A 26,805-nucleotide genomic window follows, 5' to 3' on the forward strand; every position below is an offset into this window, starting at 1 on the left:
TAAATGCTGAGACACAAAGGAAACACCTAAATAGAAGAACAATGTGTTGTCAAAGTGTTTGTATTTTAGCTGAAGTAAAATTTCACTTATTTAGCATCCTCTATGAGACAGTTCAAGAAAATTTAACTGCAATTTGAAAACAGGGGTGTTTCCAGAATCAAAAAGACAGTATCACTCTGTTTTTGTTTCTGTTGGATGGATCTAACCAAAAATGGTAAAAGGTGCTGAAAAGAGCAACACTGAGTGCTAAAATATGAACCTTGTGAAGAAGCCGCCTCTAAACTTAATATAAACATTACTAAAATACACATTAATACAGGTATATAAAACAGTATAAAAACATCACACCTAGTCAACAAGACTGTCCCCCACCCTAAAAAAATACTTTGACTACTGCATCAAAAATTTTAAAATTCCTCTTTACCTGTTATTTCCCAAGTTTTCAAGGCACCCTTCAATGAATCTCATTCGAATCTGTCTATCTGTAAACCAACATACTAAGGAACAAAGAAGTTTCTCTGCTTCATTTATTAATCCTTCAGAAAGATTAACCTATAAAAAAAAGTATATAAAGTTATTATTTATACTAACTGCATCTTGCTGAAATTTCTTAGTCTTCTGGCTCTATTAAATAACTTACTGCATCTTCATCTTGGACTATATCCCACAACAAAGTGTTTCCTTTCTTGCAAACATTATCCAAATTAATGTCTGTAATAGCATTACTGTTGAATTGATGTTTATGAACTACAGGTCCTGAAGGGGAAAAAAAAATAGCACACTATAGAGAAATCAGCTGACTGAATTACAGTATTCACATGATTAACAAATATGAAAAATAGTGTATTTTTATCAGATCATAAATTAAAAACACACAATACTTTTTTTAAACATAGAGACTGAGTCTCATTATGTTGGCCAGGCTGGTCTCGAACCTGTGGCCTCAAGTAATGTCCTTCCTCAGCCTCCCAAAGTGTTGGGATTAGGGGTGTAAGCCATTGCACCCAGCATGGTACAATCCTTATTTACAGAAAAGAATAGTGTCATTTAAATTTGATAAGACTAGAGTGAAATCATTTCTTTTCTATAGTCTCTTTGCTAAATTATAGTAAGTATATTTAATATTTTTCACATCAAGAGAAGTGTCATAAATACTTGAAACTAAGTATGAATAAGACAACATATTTGAAATAACTATTTAACCAAGAGACATTCCTCTAAATGACCTATATAGTCTTTCATAATCCCTATATTTAAAAAAAAAACAACACATTTTTATCGGAGATAATTTACCCAAAACATTCAATTAAATTAAAAGATTCTATTATAGAAATATTGTATTTTGTATAGACATTCACCAGGTACGGGACATTTGGAGAGTTTCTAGTTTTAGGCTATTATAACGAAACTACCATAAACTTCTGTGGAACAAGTTTTGTGTAATTTCCTTTCCTTTCTTTCAGTAAATACTGAGGACTGACATTGATGAGTCATAGGTATTGTATAGGTTTTTTTGTTTTTTCTCAGACAAAGTCTCACTCTGTCACCCAGGCTTGAGTGCAGTGGCACTATCTCAGCTCACTGCAACCTCAGACTCCCTTCAAGCGATTCTCCTGACTCAGCCTCCAAAGTAACTGGGATTACAGGCGCATGCCACTATGCTCAGCTAATTTTTTTTTTTTTTTTTTTTAATAGAGACAGGGTTTCACCATGTTGGCCAGGATGGTCTCAATCTCATGACCTCGTGATGCCCACCTTGGCCTCCCAAAGTACTGGGATTACAGGGGTAAGCCACCATGCCCAATGGGTATTATGTATGTTTAACAAAAATCTTTTCAGCAGTAAAGATTTCCAAAGTGGTGGTGCTATTTTACATTCCTATCAGAAGTGTACAAGAGCATCAGTTAGTTCCTTTCTTCCACATCCACTCTAACACTGTAGTACAGTCACTCTTTTTAATTTCAGCTATTCTAACAGGTATATGGTGGAATCTAATTGTGGTTTTTAATTTCTATTTCCCTAATGACTAATGATGTTGAGAATCTTTTTGTGTGCTTATTAGCCATGTGTATATCTCTTTGGTAAATAATTTGCCTCTCTGTATTTGGGCTATCTTACTACTAAGTTATGAAATTATTTTATATTTCAAATACAATCCCTTTCTAATTTTCAAATATTTCTTCTAGCCTGTGGATTGTCTTTTTTTTGTGGATGGGTGAGGGATTATTTTGGTATTTAGTTTTTAAGATTTTATTAAAATACATATAAGACAGACAACATTTCTATAACCCCAGAAAATTCCCTTGTGACCCTTTACAATCAATCTCCACTCTCAAGCCCTAGGCAATGATTGAGGAGATTTCTATCCTTACAAATTACTTTTGACTGTTCTAGAACTGCACATAATACATATAGTGTGGACTTTCTTCTGTTTCTAGCTTCTTTTGCTAAGAATGTTTTTTCGATATTCATCCATGATGTTGGATGTGTCTGTAGTTCCTTCCTTTTTACTGATCAGCAAAATTCCATTATGTGAATATACTACTTAATTCCAGTTGGAAGGCCTTCTGAATAAAGCAGCACACATGAATAAATCTTTTGCAGACTTGTTTTCATTTTCATGGGTAAAAACCTAGGGCAAAAAAAACTGCTGGGTGATATGGTAGGTATATATTTAACTTTCTGATAAAGCATTTTGATACAATTTCAAAGTTTTGTCCCCTCTAAATTTCATGTTGAAATGTGACCTCCAATGCTGAGGTGAGCCTAGTAGGAGGTGTTTGGGTCATGGGAGCAGATCCCACATGAATGTTTTCATGCTGTACTCATCATACTGAGTGAGTTATCACATTGAGTTCAGCTGAGATATGGTTGTTTAAAAGCGAGTGAGTGGCACCCCTACAACCCCATTTCCACTTTCACCATGAAATCCCTGTTCCCCCTTCACCTTCTGCCATGATTGTAAGCTCCCCTGTGGCCTTCACCAGAAGCAGATGCTGGCACTATGCCTCCTGTACAACCTGCAGAACTGTAAGCCAAAATAAACCATTTTTCTTTATTAATTACCCAGGCTAAGGTATTTCTTTTTTGTTTTTTTTTTTAAGATGGAGTCTTGCTCTGTTGCCCAGGCTGAAGTGCAATGGTGTGATATCAGCTCACCGTAACCTCCACCTCCCGGGTTCAAGTGATTCTCCTGCCTCACCCTCCTGAGTAGTGGGGACTACAAGTCACCACCAGCACATCTGGCTAATTTTTGTATTTTTAGTAGCAATGGGGTTTCACCATGTTGGCCAGGCTGGTCTCGAGCTGCTGACTTCAGGTGATCCACCCACCTGGGCCTCCCAAAGTGCTTGGATTACAGGTGTGAGCCACTGCAACTGGCCATTTCTTTATAGCAACAGGGTAATGGACTAAAACACAGCTCTCCAAAGTGATTGTGTTTTTTGTTCAACAGCAAGATATGACAGTTCGAGTTCTACATTCTAATGTAAGTCCTTGATAGTATCAGTCCTTAATTTTACCCATTTCAATAGGTATGTAGTATTACCTCACTGTGGTTTTAACTTTCCCAGACGACAAGAGACATTGAAAATGTACTTATTGGCCTTTTTCTTTTAAGATGTAGTCTCGCTCTGTCATCCAGGCTGGAGGGCAGTAGTGTGATCTTGGCTCACTGCAACTTCCGCTGTCCAGGTTCAAGCAATCTTCTGCCTCAGCCTCCCAAGTAGCTGGGACTACAGGCAAGTACCATAACACCCAGCTAATTTTTTTAGATTTTTAGTAGAGATGGGGTTAGGTAGGCTAGTCTCAAACTCCTGACCTCAAGTGTTAGCTAGGCTAGTCTCTAACTCCTGACCCCAAGGGATCTGCCCACCTCAGTTTCCCAAACTGCTGGGATTATAGGTGTGAGTCACTGCGTCCAGCCCTTACTGACCTTTCTACGTATCTTTTATGCAGTATCTGTTCAACACTTTTACCCATTTTCAAATTGACCATCTTACTATGTTGAAAGAGATCTTCTAGTATTAAAAACATTAAAAACAGCCAGGAGCAGTGGCTCACACCTGTAATCCCAGCACTTTGGGAAGCCGAGCAGGCAGATAGCGAGGTCAGGAGATCAAGACCATCTTGGCCAACATGATGAAACCCCGTCACCTCTACTAAATACACAAAAAATAGCTGGGCCAAGTGGTATGCACCTGTATTCCCAGCTACTTGGGAGGCTGAGGCAGGAGAATCACTTGAACCCGGGAGGTAGAGGTTGCAGTGAGCCAAGATCGTGCCACTGCATTCCAGCCTGGTGACAGAGGGAGACTCTGTCTCAAAAAAAAAAAAAATTGTTAATACAAGGTAGATTTAGAAAGCATTAATATATACAATCATTTTACCCTGTCTACAATGAGTTGTGAAAAGAAAATAACCGTTTAGCTCAATTTCTAACCCCATGCAGTAAAAAAATAGGTAAAATATTGATTAAAGGAATATTTGAGAAAAGCAATGGTAACAACTTACAAATAGGCATCAAATTCAGCCTGATGACCTCAATCTTAACCTAGTCCTTTCTCAACAACCACAATAACACAACAATAAAAAAAGTTAAAGTAACTTAACCTAGACAGATCATGTACATAAAACACGTAAAAATCAGTAAATTGTTGCCAAGATATACAAGTTGCGTTTTCAAATTTGTTCATAGCCTCTTAGCATAAACCTAATCTATCAGGTTTACTTATAATGTACTGGCATCCCAAAACCCATTTACTAGGCCAGCAAATGTTGATGATACCAACCAAACAAGAGGTTAAAGGCCTTTAAACTGCCAATTCTATACCTGTTTTCCACTTTGATTTTTTCTCACTTTATTCATTAATTCCTTATTACTCTTTACATTCCTCTAGCCTTCATTCTTTCAAGTCTGGTCATGTCCTATTACTTTAAGATTGAGTTAGACTTGAATTAATCACTTCTCAAACTCACCCCTCCTCATTCCCTCTGACCCTTCCCTAACCCCAAGTAACCACTAACCTTCCTTTCATCTATAGATTTGCCTATTCTAGACATACCGTATAAATAGAATCATATGATTTCATCTTTTGTGATTTCTTATTACTTTTAGGTCCTAGGATTTCTGAATATAAATTCTAATACAACCATGTATTTTCTAAAATATAAAGCTTTAATTCTTACATATTACTGCTATGTATTTTCTTTCCCAGCTGAACATCTCGACAGAACTGCAGGCCTCATTTATATTCATGATGAAGTATTTATAATAATTTAATTTCCTTGGGGAAAAAACTACCATACGTAAGTTATTTTGACAAAAACATTTACATATCATAACCTTAACTACTGATTCACTGATTCCTTATTCACTGGAAGCTTGTGAATAAATGCGAGACAGGCTGCACATCTGACAGACTATAGAGGCGACTCATGGCTGAACCGGAACAGGACATTGGGGAGAAGCCAGCAGGTGAAGATAAACAAGAAGGCTCAAATCCACACTTGCCAATGGACCTGAGTGATAACAACAAACCCAGTTGACACCTGTCTAGAGCTGGTGCTTAAAGTCAGAATTCAGAGCCCCAAAGAAAATGACTTCATTGAAATTGAATTGAAGAGACAAGAACTGAGTTACCAAAACTTACTAAAAGTGAGTTGCTGTGAACTGGGGATTAACCCAGAGAAAGTGGAGGAGATCAGAAAGCTACCAAACACCCTGTTCAGAAAGGACCAAGACATTCGAAGACTGTGGGACTTTCAGGAAGTAGAACTCATTTTAATGAAAAATGGAAGCTCCGAATTGACAGAGTATATACCATCTCTGACAGAAAGACCCTGCTACAATAGCAAAGCTGCAAAAATGACTTATTAAATAATCCCAGGAATGGCCAGGAATGGTGGCTCACACCTGTAATCCCAGCACTTTAGGAAGCTAATGCAGGTGAAGCACCTGAGGTGAAGAGTTCTAGACCAGCTTGGCTAACATAGTGAAACCCCTGTCTCTACTAAAAAAATACAAAAATTAACTGGGTGTGGTGGCAAACACCTGTAGTCCCAGTTACTCGGGAAGCTGAGGCAGGGTAATCACTTGAACCTGGGAGGCAGTGGTTGCAGTGAGCTGAGATCGTGCCATTGCACTCCAGCCTGGGCAACAGAGAAAGACTCTGTCTCTCGAAATAAATAATCCCAGGAATAAAAAAACTGAAATTATAAAAAAAAAAAAAAAAAAGTAAGATTACATATCATAACCTTAACTACTGATTCACTGATTCCTTTCAACGATGTAAGATAAATTATTCCTGTTGTCAAGAAGGTAGTGTATTTTACTTACTGTAGAGCCTTACCTTGACTAAGATGTTCATGGTAAATGGAAGCTAAATTGGGAAGATGTTGTTGAAGATGAGATGTTAGTTCTGCATGTGAATTAATCTGAACTAGCTCCTCTTCACATCCAGATTCTTCACCATCAAAATCAGCCATATTTTTTTCTGATTTTGCACTGACCTGGGAGCTACTGCAACTGACATCATCTGCACTTAGCATATCATCAACCATATGCCTACAAAACAGAGAAAAGAACAAAGTTTGTAATTACAAATGCAAACCTAATTTGTGAACCACAAAAAATACCTCTCTTAAACTTACAAATACACTCAGAAAAAAAGCTATATCTGCTTATTAACAATATGGAATGTTGAGAGCTTTACGAAAACTGAAAACTTCACACTGTCAGACTATTTAATAATTTTATAAGATATACTCATATTGCCAGGCCTATTTACACATCTCACTAGAACAAATTCAAAGAACAATTTTAGGCAAGATCACTAATACTCACTATTTACATACTATTTTATAGACTCAAAGTCACAATATGAAATCATAAAACGTGATTTTATACATCTGTAGAATCAAAGCAGAAAAATATTTCAATTAAAGGCTGTAATCTTGGTGGCGCTAATATTTATTGGGGAACTTCTAACCCAACAAACCCAAATTAAGTATTCATTTCTAAAACACACTGTTACAGGGCATAAAGACAAAAATCATTTTTAAAAAATCAATAAAACATGAAGTTCAGGGTTGATTTAGAGACTCACAAGTAGTACCATTAATACACAGAATATGAAATAAACTAAAATGAAAAGCTAAATCATTAGGTCTTGTGAGGTATGGAGTGGGTATAGGTGTCAAAACTAAGATTTGCAGTGTAACAAACTGAATATATTGCACCTCACTTTTGTAATAAACTACTTGCTTTGTTTTCATCATGAGCTGTGCTGGGGACAACTGTGAATGATTGTATCTATAATGTCAGGCAGTAAGGCAGTGGTTCTCAATCAGGGGTGAATTTAAGTCCCTAGGAGAAATCTGGAAATATCTAGAGATATTTTTGATTGTCAAAACTGAGGAGATGCTAGTGGAATATAGAGATAAGGCTCAGTATACTGGCAAACATTCTGCAATGCACAGTGCAACATTAACACTGCTATAAATTCAAACCAAAAAACTGTTCTTGTCCAAGGCTGGGCATGGTGGCTCATGCCTATAATCCCAACACTTTGGGAGGCCAAGGCAGGTGGATCATTTGAGGTAAGCAGCTCGAAAACAGCCTGGCCAACACAGTGAAACCATGTCTCTACTAAAAATACAAAAATCAGCTGACATGGTGGCACATTCCTATAATCCCAGTTACTCGGGAGGCTGAGGCAGAAGAACCACTTGAACTCAGAAGTTGGAGGTTGCAGTGAGCCGAAATCGTGCCACTGCACTCCAGCCAGAACGGAGTGTGACTCTGTGTCAAAAAAAATTTTTTTTAATTATATGGCTCCAAATGCCAATGATGCCAATCTTGAAAAACACTTCCTTAAACTCAGATGAATCAGTAATAAGAATCAAAAAGCGAAGGAAATGAAGAAGTAATATGTATAGATATGTAGTTCACCCAAACAACTTAACTGAATTAGGGAAGATCTGACAAATTGTCAAGTATAGCAAAACTCAATCTGATGAAGTGCATATTCGTGATTCACCATGAACTCACATACTATCAGTTGTCACGACAATAATAAATATGCAGCTAACACTTACTGAGCACTTATTGTGTACCAATCACATTAGCCCAAGAAATCTTCACAATGAACCCATGAGATAGATACTATTGTACTCATTTTATTTTTATAGAGTCTCGTTCTACCGCCCAGGCTGGAGTGTAGTGGTGCAATTATAGCTCACTGCAGTCTTGATCTCCTGGGCTCAAGAGATCCTCCCACCTCAGCCTCCCAATTAGCTAGAACTACAGGTGCACACTACTATGCCTGGCTAGCACTTTTAATTTTTTTTTTTTTGTAGAGACAGGGCCTCACTATGTTGCCCAGGCTGATCTCAAATGCCTGGCCTCAAACAATCCTCCTGACTTAGCCTCCAAAGCACGAGGATTACTGTTCCCAATTTATAGATGGAAAAAAAATGAAGAAAAATTAAGTATTTTGCCCATCATACCACCACCAGTAAATGACAGAATCACATATTTGGTGTATTTCACAGATAACCAAAAGTTTTATGCTTAAGCTTATCCTTTTAAATTAGGAGATGTGTAAAATTTCCCTTTCTTCACAATTTAGGGAAGTTTCCATAAGCACTCATATCTTTTTTAGGCATTTATTAAAAGAAGTTTAAGATCTATCTAATCCTGTGCTACCCAATATAATACCGACTAACTATATGTGGCCATTACACACGTAAAACATGGCTGTTCTAGGCTGGGTATAAGCGGCTCACACCTGTAATCCCAGAGCTTTGGGAGGCTGAGGCAAGAGGACTGTTTGAGGTCTGCGGTTCAAGAACAGCCTGGGCAACACAGCAATACCCTGTCTCTATAAAAATTGTAAGAATTAGCTAGGTGTGACAGCACATACCTTAAGTTTCAATTACTCAGGAAGCTGAGGCAGGAAGATTGCTTGAGCCCAAGAGTTTGAGGCTATGGTGAGCTACAATCACATTACTGCACTCCAGCCTGAGTGACAGACTGATACCCCTATCTCTCTTTAAAAAAAAAAAAAAAAAAGGCCGGACATAGTGGCTCACACCTGTGATCCCAGCACTGTGGGAGGCCAAGGTGGGCGGATGACCTGAGGTCAGAAGCTCGAGATCAGCCTGGTCAACATGATGAAACCCCATCTCTACTAAAAATACAAAAAAATTAGCCAGGCATGGTGGTGGGCACCTGTGATCCAAGCTACTCAGGAGGCTGAGGCACCAGAATTGCTTGAACCTGGCAAGTGGAGGTTGCAGTGAGCCTAGATCATGCCTCTGCCCTCCAACCTGAGCAACAGAGCAAGACTCTATCTCAAAGGGGAAAAAAAAAAAAAAGAAAATAAATATTTTAAAGAATTAAAAGGTGGCTGGTCTAAATTGAGAAGTGCTGTAAGTATAAAATACACACTAAAAATTGAAGACTTGGTAAGAATAAAAAGGAAGGAAAATACCTTACTTTTTAACTTATTAAATGTGGAAACAGTATTATGGATACTATTGGTTTAACACGATTAAAATTAACAATCTGGTTTTTTGTTGTTGCTTTTTTTTTGAGACGGAGTTTTGCTCTTGTTACCCAGGATGGAGTGCAATGGCGCGATCTCGGCTCACTGCAACCTCCACCTCCTGGGTTCAAGCAATTCTCCTGCCTTAGCCTCCCGAGTAGCTGGGACTACAGGCATGCGCCACCATGCCCAGCTAATTTTTGTATTTTTAGTAGAGACGGGGTTTCACCATGTTGACCAGGATGGTCTCGATCTCTTGACCTTGTGATCCACCTGCCTCGGCCTCCCAAAGTGCTGGGATTATAGGAGTGAGCCACCGTGCCCGGCCCACTGTTTTTTTTTTTTTTTGGGAGAGAGTCTCACACTCTGTCGCCCAGGCTAGAGTGCAGCAGTGTGATGCTGGCTCATTGAAACCTCCACTCCCAGGGTTCAAGTGATTCTCCCACCTCAACATCCCAAGTAGCTGGGATTACAGGTGTGAGCCACAATACCCAGCTAATTTTTGTATTTTCAGTAGAGACAGGGTTTCGCCATGTTGTTCAGGCTTGTCTCGAATTCCTGACCTCAAGTGATCTGCCTACCTTGGCCTCCCAAACTGCTGGGATTACAGGCATGAGCAACCACACCTGGCCAACAACCTACTTCATTTGGTGTTTTTAAATGTGTGCAATAGAAAACCTAAAATTATCTATTTGTAGCTTGTATTTGTAGTTTGCACTATACTACTAATGAATAGCACTAATACAAAATGAATTGCAATTGAATAAATATAAATATATTACTTTCCTAAAGGAAATATACACTGAATATTTATTTTGAAATAGGCTTACCCATCATGGTGGTGGTGATGATGATGATGGTGGTGGTGGTGGTGGTGGTGGTGGTGGTGGTGGTGCTGAGGACCAATAAATTGTCGACAATTAAATAATTCATTCCCAATAGTCTCCCCAAGGAAGTCCCCAGTTCGAGTGATACAAGACTCCTGAGACCCTTGTGCTATATGAGTAGCGTTCATTTCCCCTGAAATATCATGCTCTTGGTCTTCAGAGTGTGAACAAGCATCCAGCATTCGTATTCGATTATCTACTGATGGCAATGATTCAGTATTAAAAACCAGGTCCTTTTCTGTTCCGCTGCTTGTCCTATTTCTTTCTGTCGAGCCTTGGGAATCCCCCAAGCAAATGCCAGCTTGACTTTCTAACTTTCTGTTCCGGAGATCTGCACCACAACTGCTTTTGGGAGGATTATGACCATGATCGTCATCTTCATCTTCTTCTTTGAGGGCTTCAATATCTGCAATGTCTTCTGACTGTACCTCACTGCCAGGGCTCCCAGCTGACTGGCTTGCATGGCTAGAATTGACCTCATTGCTAGATCCATCACTATGCCCACTACTGCTACCAGGACCACTGCTTCCATCTTCACCACTGTTGGCAGTTTCATCAGAGCTTCCCTGCATAGATTCCTGTATTTTGAAACAAACAGATTTAAATACATATTTAAACCGGTAAGAAAAAGGTAACAAACATTAATATACTGTACTTTTTAAAAAGGCTGCCAGTCTTGTTATGCTCCTTTGAATACAAAATGGAATTAAAAACTCAGAGGACATCAAAAATACTACACAAAGGAGAGAACAAGCCCGAACATGAATTATGTATATATACGCAATTCAAATGATCATGCCAGAAAGCCAAAAATGCCTTTTAAAGAAGGAAAACCTATTTTCATACCTCTGTGTCTGAAAGTCGTTGCTGCACATGTTTGGTTCTATTAATAAGTTGTTCATCCATTTCAATGTCACTGCCTCCACTTTGATGTGTATCACTATTATCACTGCTTTGAGGACTGGCTGCAGGTGACCCTATATAAAATATATTTTTACTTCTAATTTATATTAACATCGACTTAACAGAATAACATTATCCTTTGATTCCTTGACCTATTCACCAAAGCTTTATGCTAAGTAGCCAAAAATAAAATATCTAAATATGTTAACATTTGGTCATGATTTCTAAAGAAGATGTAATAGATTTCAATTAAAAGTCAAGATATTTATGGTTTTAAGAAAAATGGGAAACATATGTTAAAGGCTTACATCTCCTTCTCAAAATGAACTTTATGACTGATACAAACATATTATTATATAAAATCAATGAACTCTAGAACATCACTAAAACAAAACTAAGTCATGTTGTCATGAATTTCTAAGGCTCAACTTACAAGGTGAGGGAGCTGTTCTTCTGAGTTCTTCTTCCTCTGAAGGAAAAAACAGAAGAAAAACATTCTAAGTGACTGAGCTTCTTTGGGACAGCATAACAGCTGTTCATATTACATAATCAACAAGTTACAGGTAGGAAAACCTGCAATAAGGTTAAGTTCCCACCACCTGCAGCAGTTGTTGGGGGTGCCTGCACAGAAAAGCTTGAGAGGAGTAGTATAGTGGCCAGAAAACAAAAACTGAGTTCGAATCAAGTTTTAGAAAGCCCTTGAAAGCTATGTATGTAAAAAGTACCCACAAAGCATCTAAAATGGTAGAAAACCTTGAAGCAGAAAACACAAAAGGAGAACTGAATCATTATGTTCTACTCTTAAAATTATTTCTAAAACAAAGCTCGTTTGTTTACAAAATGAATCTCCAAAGCTTTTATGAAATAAAAAGCTTATTTAAAAAGGAAAGATAACTAAAGCTGAGAAAATCCAGTAACAACAAAGACTTTACTATCCCTCACTTAGAAGGTAAATCAAAACATGAACTAACCACAGTATTAATCCCTTTATATGTTCTCTTCCTTCCGTCCCACACTTATTTTAAAATAAAGATTAAACTGAACGTATCAGCAGAAAATACTTCATATTTGAGAAACTTTGGACAATTTACTTGAAAATATATGACACTACTAACCTTTCTTATTTCCAATGGGAATATTAGTATTTAATAAAGATGCAAAAGAACTCTGTTTAGATAACTGAGCCTTAGCTGCTAGTGCATTATTCCACAGTGCTTTAATTAACATGGATGCCAAGTACAATGTCTACAAAAAGAGAGGGAGAGATTAAAGTTGGTGAATTTCAGGCAACACTTTAACAAATCTAATACCCATTTTGTCAAGTTGAAATGCCAAGACAATAAAATGAAAGTTAAATTATCTGAATCACAAAGAAATTTTCACTTTACGGGGCTGGAGGGGGACGACTATTATCTTGTTTTGAATGTATTACCTGTTCAGTATGAACACTTGGCTCAAGAGCTGAGACCAGATTAAGTAGATGTCTAAGTGGTGCGGGATCCAAGTTCTTGATGAGTGAAGGAAATAAGTCATGTATATACCGACTACAATGTTTCAACTAAAAAATAAAGTTAGAGAGAATGGTCAAAAATAATTACCCAACACATGTAGATATCTGATATAAAAACAGTTTGAAAGTAAAAAAGTTGGCCAGTACTCTAATATTTTTTAATATGATGGTAAAATGCTAATTATCAAAGATGATAAATGGCAGTGCATAACATAGTAAAAATAAATTCACCTAAACAGAAATTAAACTTAACCAAACAAATGGCACGCTGAATTTCCTAATTACAAGAGGGAAGGCTAGGCATGACGGCTGATGCCATTAACTCCAATACTCTGGGAGGCTGAGTTGGGAGGACAGCTTGAGCCCAGGAGTCTGAGATCAGCCTGGGCAACATAGCAAGACCTCACCTCTATAAAAAATACATTTTAAAATTAGCTGGGTGCCAAGATGCACACCTGTGGTCCCAGCTACACAGGTGGTTGTGGTGGGAAGATCTCTTGATTCCAATGGATTTAATTTACATGTCATAATACAAAAATTAAATAGTAAATTAAAATACAAATAAAACAACATATTACACTTAGGAGAAAAAAGTAAATTATCACAGATGTGCTAGATTTCTCTTATTAAATCTTTATAAAGTATTTATAGAATAATTTTATTTTACTAGAGTACAAAACAGAAACTCTTATAAAGATCTATAAAATAAACCATGAGATACAAAGACTCCTGTTGTAATAAATACAAATATGTAAATTCATGAGGGAATATATAATTATGAAAATACAAACATTAAATATTACATCATGTAAAATAAAGTATTTTAGAGCCATCAAGCTGCTAACTACTAAATCAAGATAAGGTAACAAACCGATGATTAGACAAGTAATTCCCAATTTGAGGGCTGTCAAAGGTGAAGTTTCCTATTTTTAATACATAAAAAGTTATTAAAATATAGATTTTATTCTAAAACACTGATTTTTATATTTTGTAGTCATATACATATGAATTCTCTTCTGCTGCTTCTCTTTCAGGGTAAATATGGACAACCTAATATTGAAATATAAGGTGAAATACATGTAAGAAAATATAATACTGGAAGAATTCTATGTTGGTGAGACTTCTTATAAATTACACTGTGAGCTTCTACCATTTACTTTAACCAAATATCCATTTAAAAAACAATGGCAGTACTTCAAAAGTACAAAAAGCATTTGATTTTTTTAAAAAAGTGAATACTCAGTTTATCACTTTTCTAGGTCTCAGCTAAGAATGTTAATTTAAATACAGTATTAAATAACATTACAGATTAAAATATACAAGTATCTCCTAACTGAAATGCCTGGAAGGAGAAGTGTTTCAGATTTTGGATTTTTCCACACTTTGGAGTATCTGCATTATATACCTACCAAGGGAAGATCTCTAATTGATCTAAAAGATCTAAAAATCCAAACTCTGAAATGTTCCAATGAGTACTTCCTTTGAACACCATGTTGGCACTCAGAAAATTTCAAACTTTATAGCATTTCAAATTTTAGAGTTTTGGATTAGGAATACTCGACCTGTACTAACAGTTTTCTCTACTTTTTGCCAACAAGTATTATATTTTTTCTACTTAAAATATAAAACACATATATACATGTTTTTATATATATATAGTACATAATATAGTTTATTATATATCATAAACCATATTATATAATATAGCATATAATAAACTATATTATATATATTATATAATAAACTATAATATATAGTATATAATAAACATATATGTATAGTATATAATAAACGTATATAATATATACTATAAATATAATATATAGTATACTATAAAGTATATAATAAATATATACTGTATTTATGTAACAAACTATAATATAAAATAGAATATATACGATATATGTTATATAATAAACTTCTGATTTTTCTGCCAATTTAATCATTAATATAATGAAATTTCCATAATATACTTAATTTTGATAATCAAATATCTTGTTGGGGTTTTAAGGGTATTAATGTGCTACTTAGTTACTTTTGTTTTATTTTGTTTTATATATAGAGATGAACTCTCACTAGGTTGCCCGGGCTAATTTTAAAACTCCTGAGCTCAAGTGATCCTCTTGCCTCAGCCTCCCAAAGTGCTAAGATTACAGGAATGAGCCACTGAGTTTATTTTTAAGTAACAAGACCCTTAAGGAAAAAAAAAAATCATAAAATCCTGTAATTGAGGCAAAAAAAAAAAAAACCCTACTTTTTCAAAGGTGTACATTATTTAAGTAAATTGCAAAGTACAGAAAAAATATTAAGAATGCATAGTGGTGGCAGCAGCAGCAGAGGAGGACAAGGACCAAGAGGAGTAGGAAAAGGAGGATGAAGATGACAAGACAAAGAAAGACAAAAAAGAAAAGGATATCACAGAAGATGGAAAAATAGAAAATGCCAAGAATCTATCTCTACACTGGGACAAAAATGGTAATAGCAGAAATTATTAGATGTAACTATCCTGGAACTCTAGAGTCAATCTGAACTTCTACACTTAGCAATTAGGCCTTCAATGCCATAGCTGCCACTGCTACCCATTTCTGGCATGCACACTCCCAACCCCTCCCCATGCTATGAAAGGCAGCTATGGAGACAGCAATACAGGTTTCCGGTACAGTTTCTAGAGACAGGTGGGCAGTAAGGACCATGTTCCCCAACATCAAGATTCTCTGTTCTGACAGGAAGCTGACTGCTAATTCTGATTGATGAAGTGCAGGCACAGAGGCTGGCTGCCATTGTTTTAACACAAACCATCTGAAATGATTACTAGAGGACTTATAGGAGTTGCACTTGTTTTTGGGGGAACAAAACAAAAAAAGGAAACAACAACAAAAAGTCCACAGAGAATATACCTGACATCCACCTGTTGCACTTCTCAAAGTGTTTTTTGTTTTGTTTTGTTCTGTTTTTTTGAGACAGAGTTTTGCTTTGCCACTCAGGCTAGAGAGCAGTGGTGCAATGTCAGCTCACTACAACCTGCGCCTCCCAGGTTCAACTGACCCTTGTGCCTCAGCCTCCCAAGTAGCTGGGACCACAGGTATGTGCCACCACACCGCCAAGTTTTTGTTTTTGTTTTTTTGTATTTTTAGTAAAGATGCGGTTTCACTATGTTGGCTAGGCTAGTCTTGAACATCTAACCTCTGGTGATCCACTTTGATCTCCCAAAGTGCTAAGATTACAGGTGTGAGCCACCACGCCTGGCCACTAGACAAAGATTTTTAAAAACTTATCTCAAAGATTCTAAAAGAGCAAAGACAAGAAAACAACTCATCAACAAAAGGAGACTACCAGTAAAGGGACAGAAATTATAAAAAGGAACCAAAAAGCGATTATGGAAATGAAAAGTACAACAAAAGAAATGAACAATACACTGCACAAGGATTCAAAGGCAGCTCTAAGCAGAAAAAAGAATCAGCATACCCAAAAATAGGCCAACTGAAAAGAAGAAAAGAATGAAGGAAAGTGAATAGCCTAAAGGACCTGTGAGATACCATGAAGCAGACCAACACATTCATTTTGGAAATCCCAGAATGCAAAGAGAAATGGAAAGATAGAATACTTAGATAATAACTAAATACAACCAAATTTGATGAAATACATGACTCTACATATCCAAGATGTTCAACAAACTCCAAGAAAGATAAACTCAAAAAGATCCACTTCGATACACAATGCAATCAGACTGTAGGAAGCCAAAGACAAAAATCTCAAAAATCAAAAGAGAAGCAACTTGTCACATACAAGAGATCCCTAATAAGATTATCAGGGAATTTCTCATCCAAAACCTTAGAGGCTAGAAGGCAACGAGTTGATATATTCAAAGGGCTGAAGGAAAAATCTTGCAATGAGAATTCTAAATTCAGCAAAACTGTCCTTCAGAAATTAGGGTTGAAATTAAGGTTCCTACAAAAACAAAAGCTGAAGGAGTTTGTAACACTTATACTTGCCCCATAAGAATTGCTAAAAGGCAGTTTCCCAGTGTGCTTCTGGCCACTGAATGGGAGAAGGCGACTCAAGATGGTAGCAGCCATAAACTCTAGCTCCAGCCTCCCACTCCAGACCTGGTTAGAAGTGGGGCAGTCAGGGCTGAAATATCCTGGCCTGAGCTAGCCTGAGAGAAAAGGTAGCCAGCCAAATGACTCAGAAAACCTAGAATGCTTGAGAAAAAATTGTTCACTATGCTAGGTGGAGCAATATGTGGATGAACTGAAAGCCTAAAGCCTGGGCCCAGGAATTGAGGAAAAGTGAGTTTGGGGATCAGAGGTGCTCACACTGAGGCAGACCCTTGGGTGATCAGCTAGTTGCCAGAGTGCTTCAAGGACCTTGGCCCGAAGCTCACCTCCAACTCCTGACTGAGTACTTGGTGCTCTTGTATGCACTGTACTAGATACCATGACATATAAGCACATGTGAACCAGCTTGGCGGGACCAGCTGAATCTCAGAGCCTCTCATCCTGCTGTTGTTGCTGTATCCTCATGAGGCACTTGGCTGTCTCCTGCAATACAGGCACTTTCTGAGGAGAGCGACAGCAGCAGTGAACTACCCCTGTATTCTCAGTGACCAGTACAAAACCCAGCACAAACGGGTATTAGTAATTATTGGAATGAACCCTTTTCATGCATTCAAAAGTTCTCAGGAATAATGGAATGACTTAATTTGCTCTTTGAGAAGGGTACATGATGAATAAAATATGACTTGTCTTGCAAAGAGGAAAAAAAAGAAAAGGAAAAAATGCTAAAAAGAATCCTTCCAGTTGAAATAAAGAAATAATGAGACCAGGCGTGGTGGCTCACGCCTGTAATCCAAGCACTTTGGAGGCCAAGGTGGGCGGATCACCTGAGGTCGTGAGTTCAAGACCAGCCTGACCAACATGTTGAAACCCCATCTTTAAAAAAGAATGAATAAAGCTATCTGATAAATACATAGGCAATTATTACAGACAGTATTGAACTTTTAGTTTACAACTCCAGTTTTTATTTTCCACATGATTTAAAAAGCAAATACAAAGAATTATTAACCTTCCTTACTGGGTACACAATGTACAAAGTTGCAATTTGTGACAGCAGCAATAAAAATGGAGGGATAGAGTTGTTAGGGCAGAGTTTTTACATGGCATTGAAGTTAAGCTGGTATAAATTAAAATTAGACTGTTACACCCTTAGGATGTTAACTGTAATCTCCGTATTAAATACAAAAGAAAATTAAAAGGAAATCAAACCATTTCACTACCCCTCCCCCCAAAAAAACCACCAAAACTACTAAGCATAAAAAAGGGCATTAATGGAAGAAATGAGAGAGAAAACAACTCATAGAGAAAAGAAAAGGCAAAATAACACAAGTTACAACTCTGTCCCTCTTTATGAGTAATTATTTTAAATGGTTTAACTTTCCAATTAAAAAAAAAAGAATGGATTTAAAAAAAAAAAAACTTGATCCAATTGTCTGTAAGAGGTTTGCTTTATATCCAAAGGCACAAAAAGGTTGAATGTGAAAGGACAGAAAAATATATTCCATGCAAATAGCAAGCAAAAGAAAGCTGAGTTGGCTATACTAATACCAAGTAAGATACAACCTAAATTTTAGAAAGGTTACTATAACAAATAAATGGCATTACAATTTAATCTAGCAATCTGCTTCCTAGGTGTATGTCTAGAAGAATTCAAAGCAACATCCCAAAGAGGTATCTGCACTCCCATGATCTCAACAGCCAGGATGTAAAAGTCGCCTAAATGTCCATCAACAGATGGATGAATTAAAAAATGTACTATAGGCCATGCATGGTGGCTCATGCCTGTGATCCCAGCACTTTGGGAGGCCGAGTCAGGTGGATCATGATCACGTGAGCCCAGGAGTTCCAGACTAGCTGGGTCAACATGGCAAAACCCTGTATCTACTAAAAAATACAAAACTTAGCCAGGCATGGTGGGCATGTGCCCACAGTCCCAGCTACTTGGGCTAAAGTGGGAAGATGGCTTAAGCCTGAAAGGTCAAGGTTGCAGTGAGCCGTAATTGTGCAAAGGCACTCCAGCATGGGTGAAAGAACAAGTTTTGGGTGTCTCAAAGTAACTAAAATTTAGTATATACAATGAAGTATTATTCATCCTTAAAAAATAAGAAAATGCTGAGACATGCCACAACACAGATGAATGTTGAAGAGATTAGGCTGAGTGAAATAAGCCAGTCACACAAGAACAAATATTTAATAATTCCACTTATTTGAGAAACCTGGAATACTCAAAATCATGGAAACAGCAAGTGGAATGGAGGTTACCCAGGGCTGATTAGAGGGAAAAATGAGGAGACTTGTTGTTCAATGGGTATAGAGTTTCAGTTTTACAATATAATGAAGTTCTAGAGATCCATTGCACAATGTGAACAGACTTAACACTAGTGAACTAAACACTTAAAAATGATTAAAGGGGATAAACTGCATTTTTTTAAACCAGTTTAAAATGTTTTCAAAAGTTTAGTAATAAAAGATTCAAAATAGCAAGAAGATATAATAACCATAAACATGATGAAGGAAAGACTAGAAGAATCAGAGAAATAAAAAGTTCCAGAATAACAGTCGGAAACTTCAAAATCCAATTTTCAATAAAGAGAATAACCATAAAGAAGGAAACAGAGAATCTGAACAACACAATAAGCCAAATAGACCTAGGAGGCATATACAGAACACTCCATACAACAGCAGCAGCAAACACATTTTTCTCAAGTACACGTGGGACGTGTTTTGAGATAGATTGGATGCTAGATCACAAGTCTCAACAGATATTAAAAGACAGATAATCATAAATAAATGTTTCTCTACTCACAGCAGGAAGAAGCTAAAAATCAATACCAAAAGGAAAACTGGAAAACTCATAAATATGAAGAAATTAACACATTCAAACAGCCAAAAGATCAAAAAAGAAATCACAATGGAAATTCGAAAATATTTAGAGATAAAATACAACAAACAGAATGCAGAAAAAGCAATGTTCAGAGGAAAATTTATATTTATACATGAAAACTTTTATTTACAAATGTAAATGTGAATTAAAAAAAAAAAAAGATCTCAAATCAACAACCAAACTTTACAACTTAGGGAATAAACTACAACAGAAATAATTAAACCTAAAGCTAGGAGAAGGAAGAAAATGATTAGAGATAAATAAAATTTAAAATATGAAAACAGTAGAGAAAGCTGGTCACATACAGTGGTTCATGCCTACTTGTAATACCCTCACTTTGAGAGGCCAAGAAGGGAAGACAGCTTTACACCAGAAGTTCAAGACCAACCTAAGAAACACAGTGAAATCCCTTCTCTACAAAAAGAATTTAAAATTAGCCAGGCATGGTGGCACAACCCTGTTCTCCTACCTACTTAAGAGGCTAAGGCAGAAGGACTGCCTGAGCCCAGGAGGTTAAGTAAGATTACATCACTGTACTCCAGCTTGAGCAACAGAGCAAGACATGCTCTCCTTAAAAATAGTATGAATGGGCCGAGCGTGGTGGCTCACCCCTATAATCCCAGCACTTTGGGAGGTAGACGTGGGTGGATCACCTCAGGTCAGGAGTTTGAGACTAGCCTGGCCAAGATGGCAAAATCCCGTCTCTACTAAAAATACAAAAAATTAGCCGGGTGTGGTGGCACATGCCTGTAGTCCCAGCTACTCAGGAGGCTGAGACAAAAGAATCACTTGGCCGGGCGCCGTGGCTCACGCCTGTAACCTAGCATTTTGGGAGGCCGAGGTGGGTGGATCACCTGAGGTCAGGAGTTCGAGACCAGCCTGGCCATCATGGTGAAACCTCATCTTTTAAAAAAAAAAAAAAAATCACTTGAACCTGGGAGGCAGAGGCTGTCATGAGCAGAGATCACGCTAATGCACTCCAGCCTGGCCAAGACAGAGTGAGACTCCATCTCAAAAACAAAAAATAATAATAAATAAAAAGAATGTTAATAGAGAAAACAAAACCAAAGGAGGGTTAAAAAAAACTTTATAAATGATAAACCTTTAGCTAGACTATAAAAAAAGATGACTATAAAAAAAGAACTAAAAGCTACAATGAAAACGAGGGCATTCATACTAAACTTACAATTCTAAAAAAAAATGAGATATAATAATTGTACATCAGAATTAGACAACTTGTAAGATTCCTTTCATGAAAAAAATTCTCAGAAAACTAAGAGAAAAAAATCCTCAACATGATAAAGGGTACTCATGAAAAACCCACAGCCAATATCATACTCAAAGATGAATGATGTATTTCCCCCTAAGATCAGAACAAGATAAGGATGCCCACATTTACCACTGCTACTCAACACTGTACTGAACTTCTAGCCAGAGCTGTTAGACAAAAAAGAAATGAAAGGCATCCAAAAGGAAGATGTAAAACTATGTATAATTGCAAATGACACAATCCTATACATAAAAATCCTAAAGAATCCACAGGAGAGCTACTAAGCTGAGAAGCAAATTCACAAAGTTGCAAGAAACAAAATCAAAATGCAAAAAATCAGCTATATTTCGATACACCAGAAATGAACAATTTGAAAAGGGAATTAAGAAAGTAACAGAATTTTCAATAGCATGTAAAATACTTAGAAATAAATCTAACCAAAGAGAGTAAAGTTTTGTATACTGAAAACTACAAAACATTGTTAAAGTAAATTAAAAACTTAAATAAATAGAAAGATATTCATGTTAATGGATAGGAAGACTTACATTAAGATATTAATATTATCCCCAAAGTGATCCAGAGTCAACATAATACCTATCCTTTTTTGTAAAATTTGAAAACTGATCCTCAAATTCATACAGAATTGCAAGAGACTCTGAATAGCCAAAACAATCTGAAAAAGATGACTTTGAAACTTGTAAAAAAAAGCAACAGTAGTAATTAAATAGTATGGTGCTGGCATAAGGACACACAGGTAGGCCAATGGAGTAGAATGATGAACCCAAACATAAACCTTCATATGAAAAGGGTCAACTGACTTTCAACCAAGGTTGCCAAAACCATTCAATGGGGAAAGGACAGTTTTTTCAACAACGGATGTTAGGAAAACTGAATATTCACATGTAAAAAGAATAAAGTTTAATCCTTATCTTACACCACATACAAAAATTAAAACAGATCAAAGACCTAAACTTAAAAGACAAATCTTTTTAAAACCCCTTAGAAGAAAAGATAAGGATTGTAATCTTCATGACACTGGATTTGAAAATTACTTCATGGATATGACACCAAAACCAGTCAACAACAAAGATATGTTAGACTTCATCAAAATTAAAAACTTCTGTTCATCAAATAACACTAACAAGAATGAAAATAAACTCTAAATCACATGGCAAAAAATACAGAAAAAGCATCTGACAAAATTCAATATCCCTTCATGAAAGAAATACTCAAAAGAACAGACATAGAAGGAACTTACCTGAACGTTAAGAGAGGCCATAAATGAAAAGCCCACAGTTTTGGGGTTTTTTTTTTTTTGAGACAGAGTCTCACTTTGTCACCCAGGGTAGAGTGCAGTGGCGCAATCTCAGCTCACTGCGACCTCCGCCTCCCAGGTTCAAGCAAGTCTCCTGCCTCAGCCTCCCGAATAGCTGGGATTACAGGTGTGTGCCACCATGTCTGGCTAATTTTTATATTTTTAGTAGAGACGGGGTTTCATTATGTTGGCCAGGCTGGTCTCAAACTCCTGATCTTGTGATCCACCTGCCTCGGCCTCCCAAAGTTCTGGGATTACAGACCTGGCCAGCTTTTTTTTCATACATAAAGCACACAAATCTACTCCTATTCAATTTAATACTCAAATTCCAAGCAAGAGGACTCAAAGAATAAAAGGACTCCAAACAGAAAAGAGGAAAGAAAAATTATCTTTTCACAAATGATCATATATATGTAGAAAAACCTTAAGACTCAACAACAAAAAACTGTTAGAACTAATAAATGAATTCTGTAGAGTTGCTGGATGCAAATTAATATACAAAAATCTGTGGCATTTCTAAGTAAAAGAAGCTATCTGAAAAGGCAATTAAGAAAACAATCCCATTTACCACAGCAACAGAAGTATTTTATAATATTTTGAAATAAACTTAGCCAAAGAAGTAAAAGACTTGTACACTGAAAATTATAAAACATTGAAGAAAATTAAACACAGATAAATAAAAAGACATTCTACATTCATGCATTGTAAGAAAAATACTATTAAAAGTCCGTATTACCTGAATTGATCTACAGAGTCAACGCAATCCCTATCAAAATCTCAATGGCAGTCTTTTTTTATTTTATTTGTATTTTTTGAGACAGGTTCTCACTTTGTCAGCCAGACTGGCATACGGTGGCGCAAGCTCGGCTCACTGCAGCCTTGACTTCTTGGGCTCAAGCAATTCTCCACCTCAGCCCCCCATGTAGCTAGGACTACAGGCATATACCACCACATCTAGCTAGTTTTTTGCATTTTTGGTAGAGACAGGGGTTCGTCATGTTACCCAGGCTAGTCTCAAACTTCTGAGTTCAAGCTATCCACCCGCCTTGGCCTCCCCAAAGTGCTGGGATTATAGGCATGTGCCACCACACCGGGCCTCAATGGCATTCCTTACAAAAATAGAAAAAAAAATACTAAAATTTATACAGAATTACAAAAAGACCCCAAATAGCAAAAACAATCTTGAGTAAGAATAGGGCTGGAGGTATCACATTTTCTAATTCCAAAATACATTACCATGGCTACAGTAATCAAAACAATATGGGCCATGTGCAGTGGCTCACACATGTAATCTCAACACTCTGGGAGGCTGTGGCAGGAAGACTGCTTGAGGCCAGGAGTTTGGATACCAGCCTGAGCAACATAGTAAGATCCATTCTCTATAAAACAATTTTAAAAAATTAAAAATTAGTCAGGCACAATGGCATGTGCTTGTAGTCCTAACTATTTGAGAGGATAAGGCAGGAAGATCACCTGAGTGCAGGAAGTCAAGGCCATAATGAGCTATGATAGAACCACTGTACTCCAACCTGGACAACAGAGCAAGACCCTGTCCCTTAAAAATATATTATATATATGGTACTGACATAAAAACAAACATATGGACCCACAGAACAAATAAAAAGCCCAGATATAAATCCATGCATCTACAGTCAACTCATCTTAGAGAAGGATGCCAAGAACATGATAGGGAAAGGACAGTCTCCAACACAAGGTGATGGGAAATCCTGATATCCACATAGAGAATTAAATTGGATCCTTATTTTATACCACATACAAAAATCAACTTAAAATGGGTTAAAAACATAAAAGTACATTTAAGACCTAGAACTGTAAAACTACTAGAAGGTGACAGGTAAAAAGCTTCTTGAAAAAATACAAGAAAAAATAAATAAATAATAAATAAATAAATAAATAAGCTTCTTGACAATGGTCTAGGAAATAATTTTTTTGACAGGAACGATTAGCACAGGCAACATAAGCAAAAATACACAATTGAGATCTCATCAAACCAACAAGCTTCTGCAGAGCAAACAAACGACAGCATGAAAAGGCAACCTACACAATGGAAGAAAATATTTACAAACTATTTAATATCGAGAATATTTAAGAAACTCATATACATCAATAGCAAAACAAAACCAAAAAACAACATTTCTCAAAAAAAGACATACATACAGCCAACAAGTATAAAAGCTGCTCAATATTACTAATTATCAGAGAAACGTAAATCAAAAGCATGAGATACCATCTCACACCTACGCTGTAACAGCTATTATCAAAAGACAAATGTTACCAAGTATGTGGCGAAAGGGGAATCTTCATACACTGCTGGGGGGAATGAAAACTGGTACAATCATTTTTCAAAGCAATATGGACATTCCTCAAAAAATTAAACAGATTTTATGTTATGATCCAGAATCCCACTTCTGGATATATATCCAAAGGAAATAAAATCAGTATCTCAGAGATATCTTCACTCTCACATTCACTGCAGTATTATCATCAAGAGCCAAGATATGGGAAAAAACTAAATGTCTTTCCACAGATGAACAAAACGTGATACACACACACACACAGATTATTCAGCTTTAAAAACAAAAAAGGAGAGGCGGCTCTCATGGAGGCAGCTAGTGCGAGGCTGGGGAGTGCTGAGCAGCGCATCCTGCCCTGCGCTGCCCAGACTAGCGAACGATACAGTCAGGATGGCTAAAGGTGACCCTAAGAAACCAAAGGGCAAGATGTCTGCTTATGCCTTCTTTGTGCAGACGTGCAGAGAAGAACGTAAGAAGAAAAATCCAGAGGTCCCTGTCAATTTTGCAAAATTTTCCAAGAAATGCTCTGAGAGGTGGAAGACAATGTCCGGGAAAGAGAAATCTAAATTTGATGAAATGGCAAAGGCGGATAAAGTGTGCTATGATCGGGAAATGAAGGATTATGGACCAGCTAAGGGAGGCAAGAAGAAGAAGGATCCTAATGCCCCCAAAAGGCCACCGTCTGGCTTCTTCCTGTTCTGCTCAGAATTCCGCCCCAAGATCAAATCCACAAACCCTGGCATCTCTATTGGAGACGTGGCAAAAAAGCTGGGTGAGATGTGGATTAACCTAAATGACAGCGAAAAGCAGCCTTACATCACTAAGGCGGCGAAGCTGAAGGAGAAGTATGAGAAGGATGTTGCTGACTACAAGTCGAAAGGAAAGTTCGATGGTGCAAAGGGTCCCGCTAAAGTTGCCCGGAAAAAAGTGGAAGAGGAAGAAGACAAGGAGGAAGAGGAGGAGGAAGAGGAAGAGGAGGAGGAGGAGGAGGAGGAGGATGAATAAAAAAACTGTTTATCTGAAAAAAAAAAAAAAAAAAAAAGGAAATCCTTCCATTTTTGACAATATGACTGACCCTAGAAAACATAATAGGTGAAATAAACTAGACACAGACAGATAAATACTGCACAGTCTCACTTACATGATGAATTTAGTCAAAAGAGCAGAGAGTACAGGAGGAGAGAGAAACAAGTTGACATCGTTAAAAAAAAGTATAAAGTTCTGCAAAATGAGTAAATTTTCGAGAGCTCATGTACAGCAATGTGACTATAGTTAACAATACTATATTGCATACTTGAGAGAAAATGGTAACTGTGTGGGAATAGATATGTGAATTAGCTTAATTGTAGTGACTATTTCACAATGTATATGCAGATTAAATCAAGTTGTACACCTTAAATATATAATTTTTATATATTTGTATAATATTTCTCAATATTTGCATATTAAATCTCAATTTAAAAAGAAAAACATAGACTTGGAGAAATTATACACAAATTATATACCCGATAAAAAGACTAATATCCAGAATATTATTAGTCTGTAGTCCTAGCTATTTAAGAGGCTGAGGCAGGAAGATCACCTGAGTGCAGGAAGTCAAGGCTGTAATGAGCTATGATCGAACCACTGTATATATACACGCATACACATACACAATATATTTATGTATACAAATATATGTATTTATATTATAATAAAAAATATACAGATGGAGTCTTGCAGGCTGGAGTGCAGTGGCATAATCTCGGCTCACTGTAACCTGTGCCTCCCCGGTTCATGCTATTCTCCTGCTTCAGCCTCCTGAGTAGCGGAGACTATAGGCATGAGCCACCATACCCAGTTAATTTTTTTTTTTTTTTTAGTAGAGATGAGGTTTCACCATGTTGGCCAGGATGGTCTCGATCTCCTGATCTCATGATCCACCTGCCTCGGCCTCCCAAAGTGCTGGGATTACAGGCATGAGCCAGAATTTGTTTTTTAAAACTCAAAAGAAAACCAAACAAAATCCAAACAAAAATAGGCAAAAGACATGAACAGACATTTCTCCAAAGCAAATATGCAAACAGCCAACCAGAACAGGAAAGTGTGTTCAATATAATTAATCATGAGGAAAATGCA

General features: G+C 36.9%; 2 protein-coding genes and 1 pseudogene across 5 annotated transcripts in view; 2 read left to right on the top strand and 1 right to left on the bottom strand.

The window, feature by feature from the left end:
* The window catches only part of USP34 (ubiquitin specific peptidase 34), a 292,847-nt gene that overhangs the window by 155,358 nt on the left and 110,684 nt on the right, over positions 1–26,805 (bottom strand). For all 4 annotated transcript variants that reach the window (XM_064364160.1, XM_064364157.1, XM_064364159.1 and 1 more), the window contains exons 11-18: positions 12,771–12,896; positions 12,454–12,583; positions 11,772–11,807; positions 11,282–11,412; positions 10,379–11,013; positions 6,351–6,565; positions 641–756; positions 425–552 (exon numbers count right to left, since the gene is read on the bottom strand). In XM_064364160.1, the coding sequence (XP_064220230.1) occupies positions 425–552; positions 641–756; positions 6,351–6,565; positions 10,379–11,013; positions 11,282–11,412; positions 11,772–11,807; positions 12,454–12,583; positions 12,771–12,896 (1,517 nt within the window). The remainder of the gene's footprint in view (positions 1–424; positions 553–640; positions 757–6,350; positions 6,566–10,378; positions 11,014–11,281; positions 11,413–11,771; positions 11,808–12,453; positions 12,584–12,770; positions 12,897–26,805) is intronic.
* On the top strand, positions 5,437–5,878 carry LOC135269726 (putative ANKRD40 C-terminal-like protein; annotated as a pseudogene).
* Positions 25,063–25,692, top strand: LOC105734388 (high mobility group protein B3-like). Its single transcript, XM_064364286.1, has one exon. The coding sequence runs from the start codon at positions 25,078–25,080 to the stop codon at positions 25,690–25,692; it is 615 nt and encodes a 204-aa protein (XP_064220356.1). The 5' UTR covers positions 25,063–25,077.

This window comes from Aotus nancymaae, unplaced genomic scaffold, assembly GCF_030222135.1.
Source record: "Aotus nancymaae isolate 86718 unplaced genomic scaffold, 86718_ANA_hifiasm-v0.15.2.pri h1tg000057l, whole genome shotgun sequence".
In the NCBI taxonomy this organism is placed as follows: Eukaryota; Metazoa; Chordata; class Mammalia; order Primates; family Aotidae; genus Aotus; species Aotus nancymaae.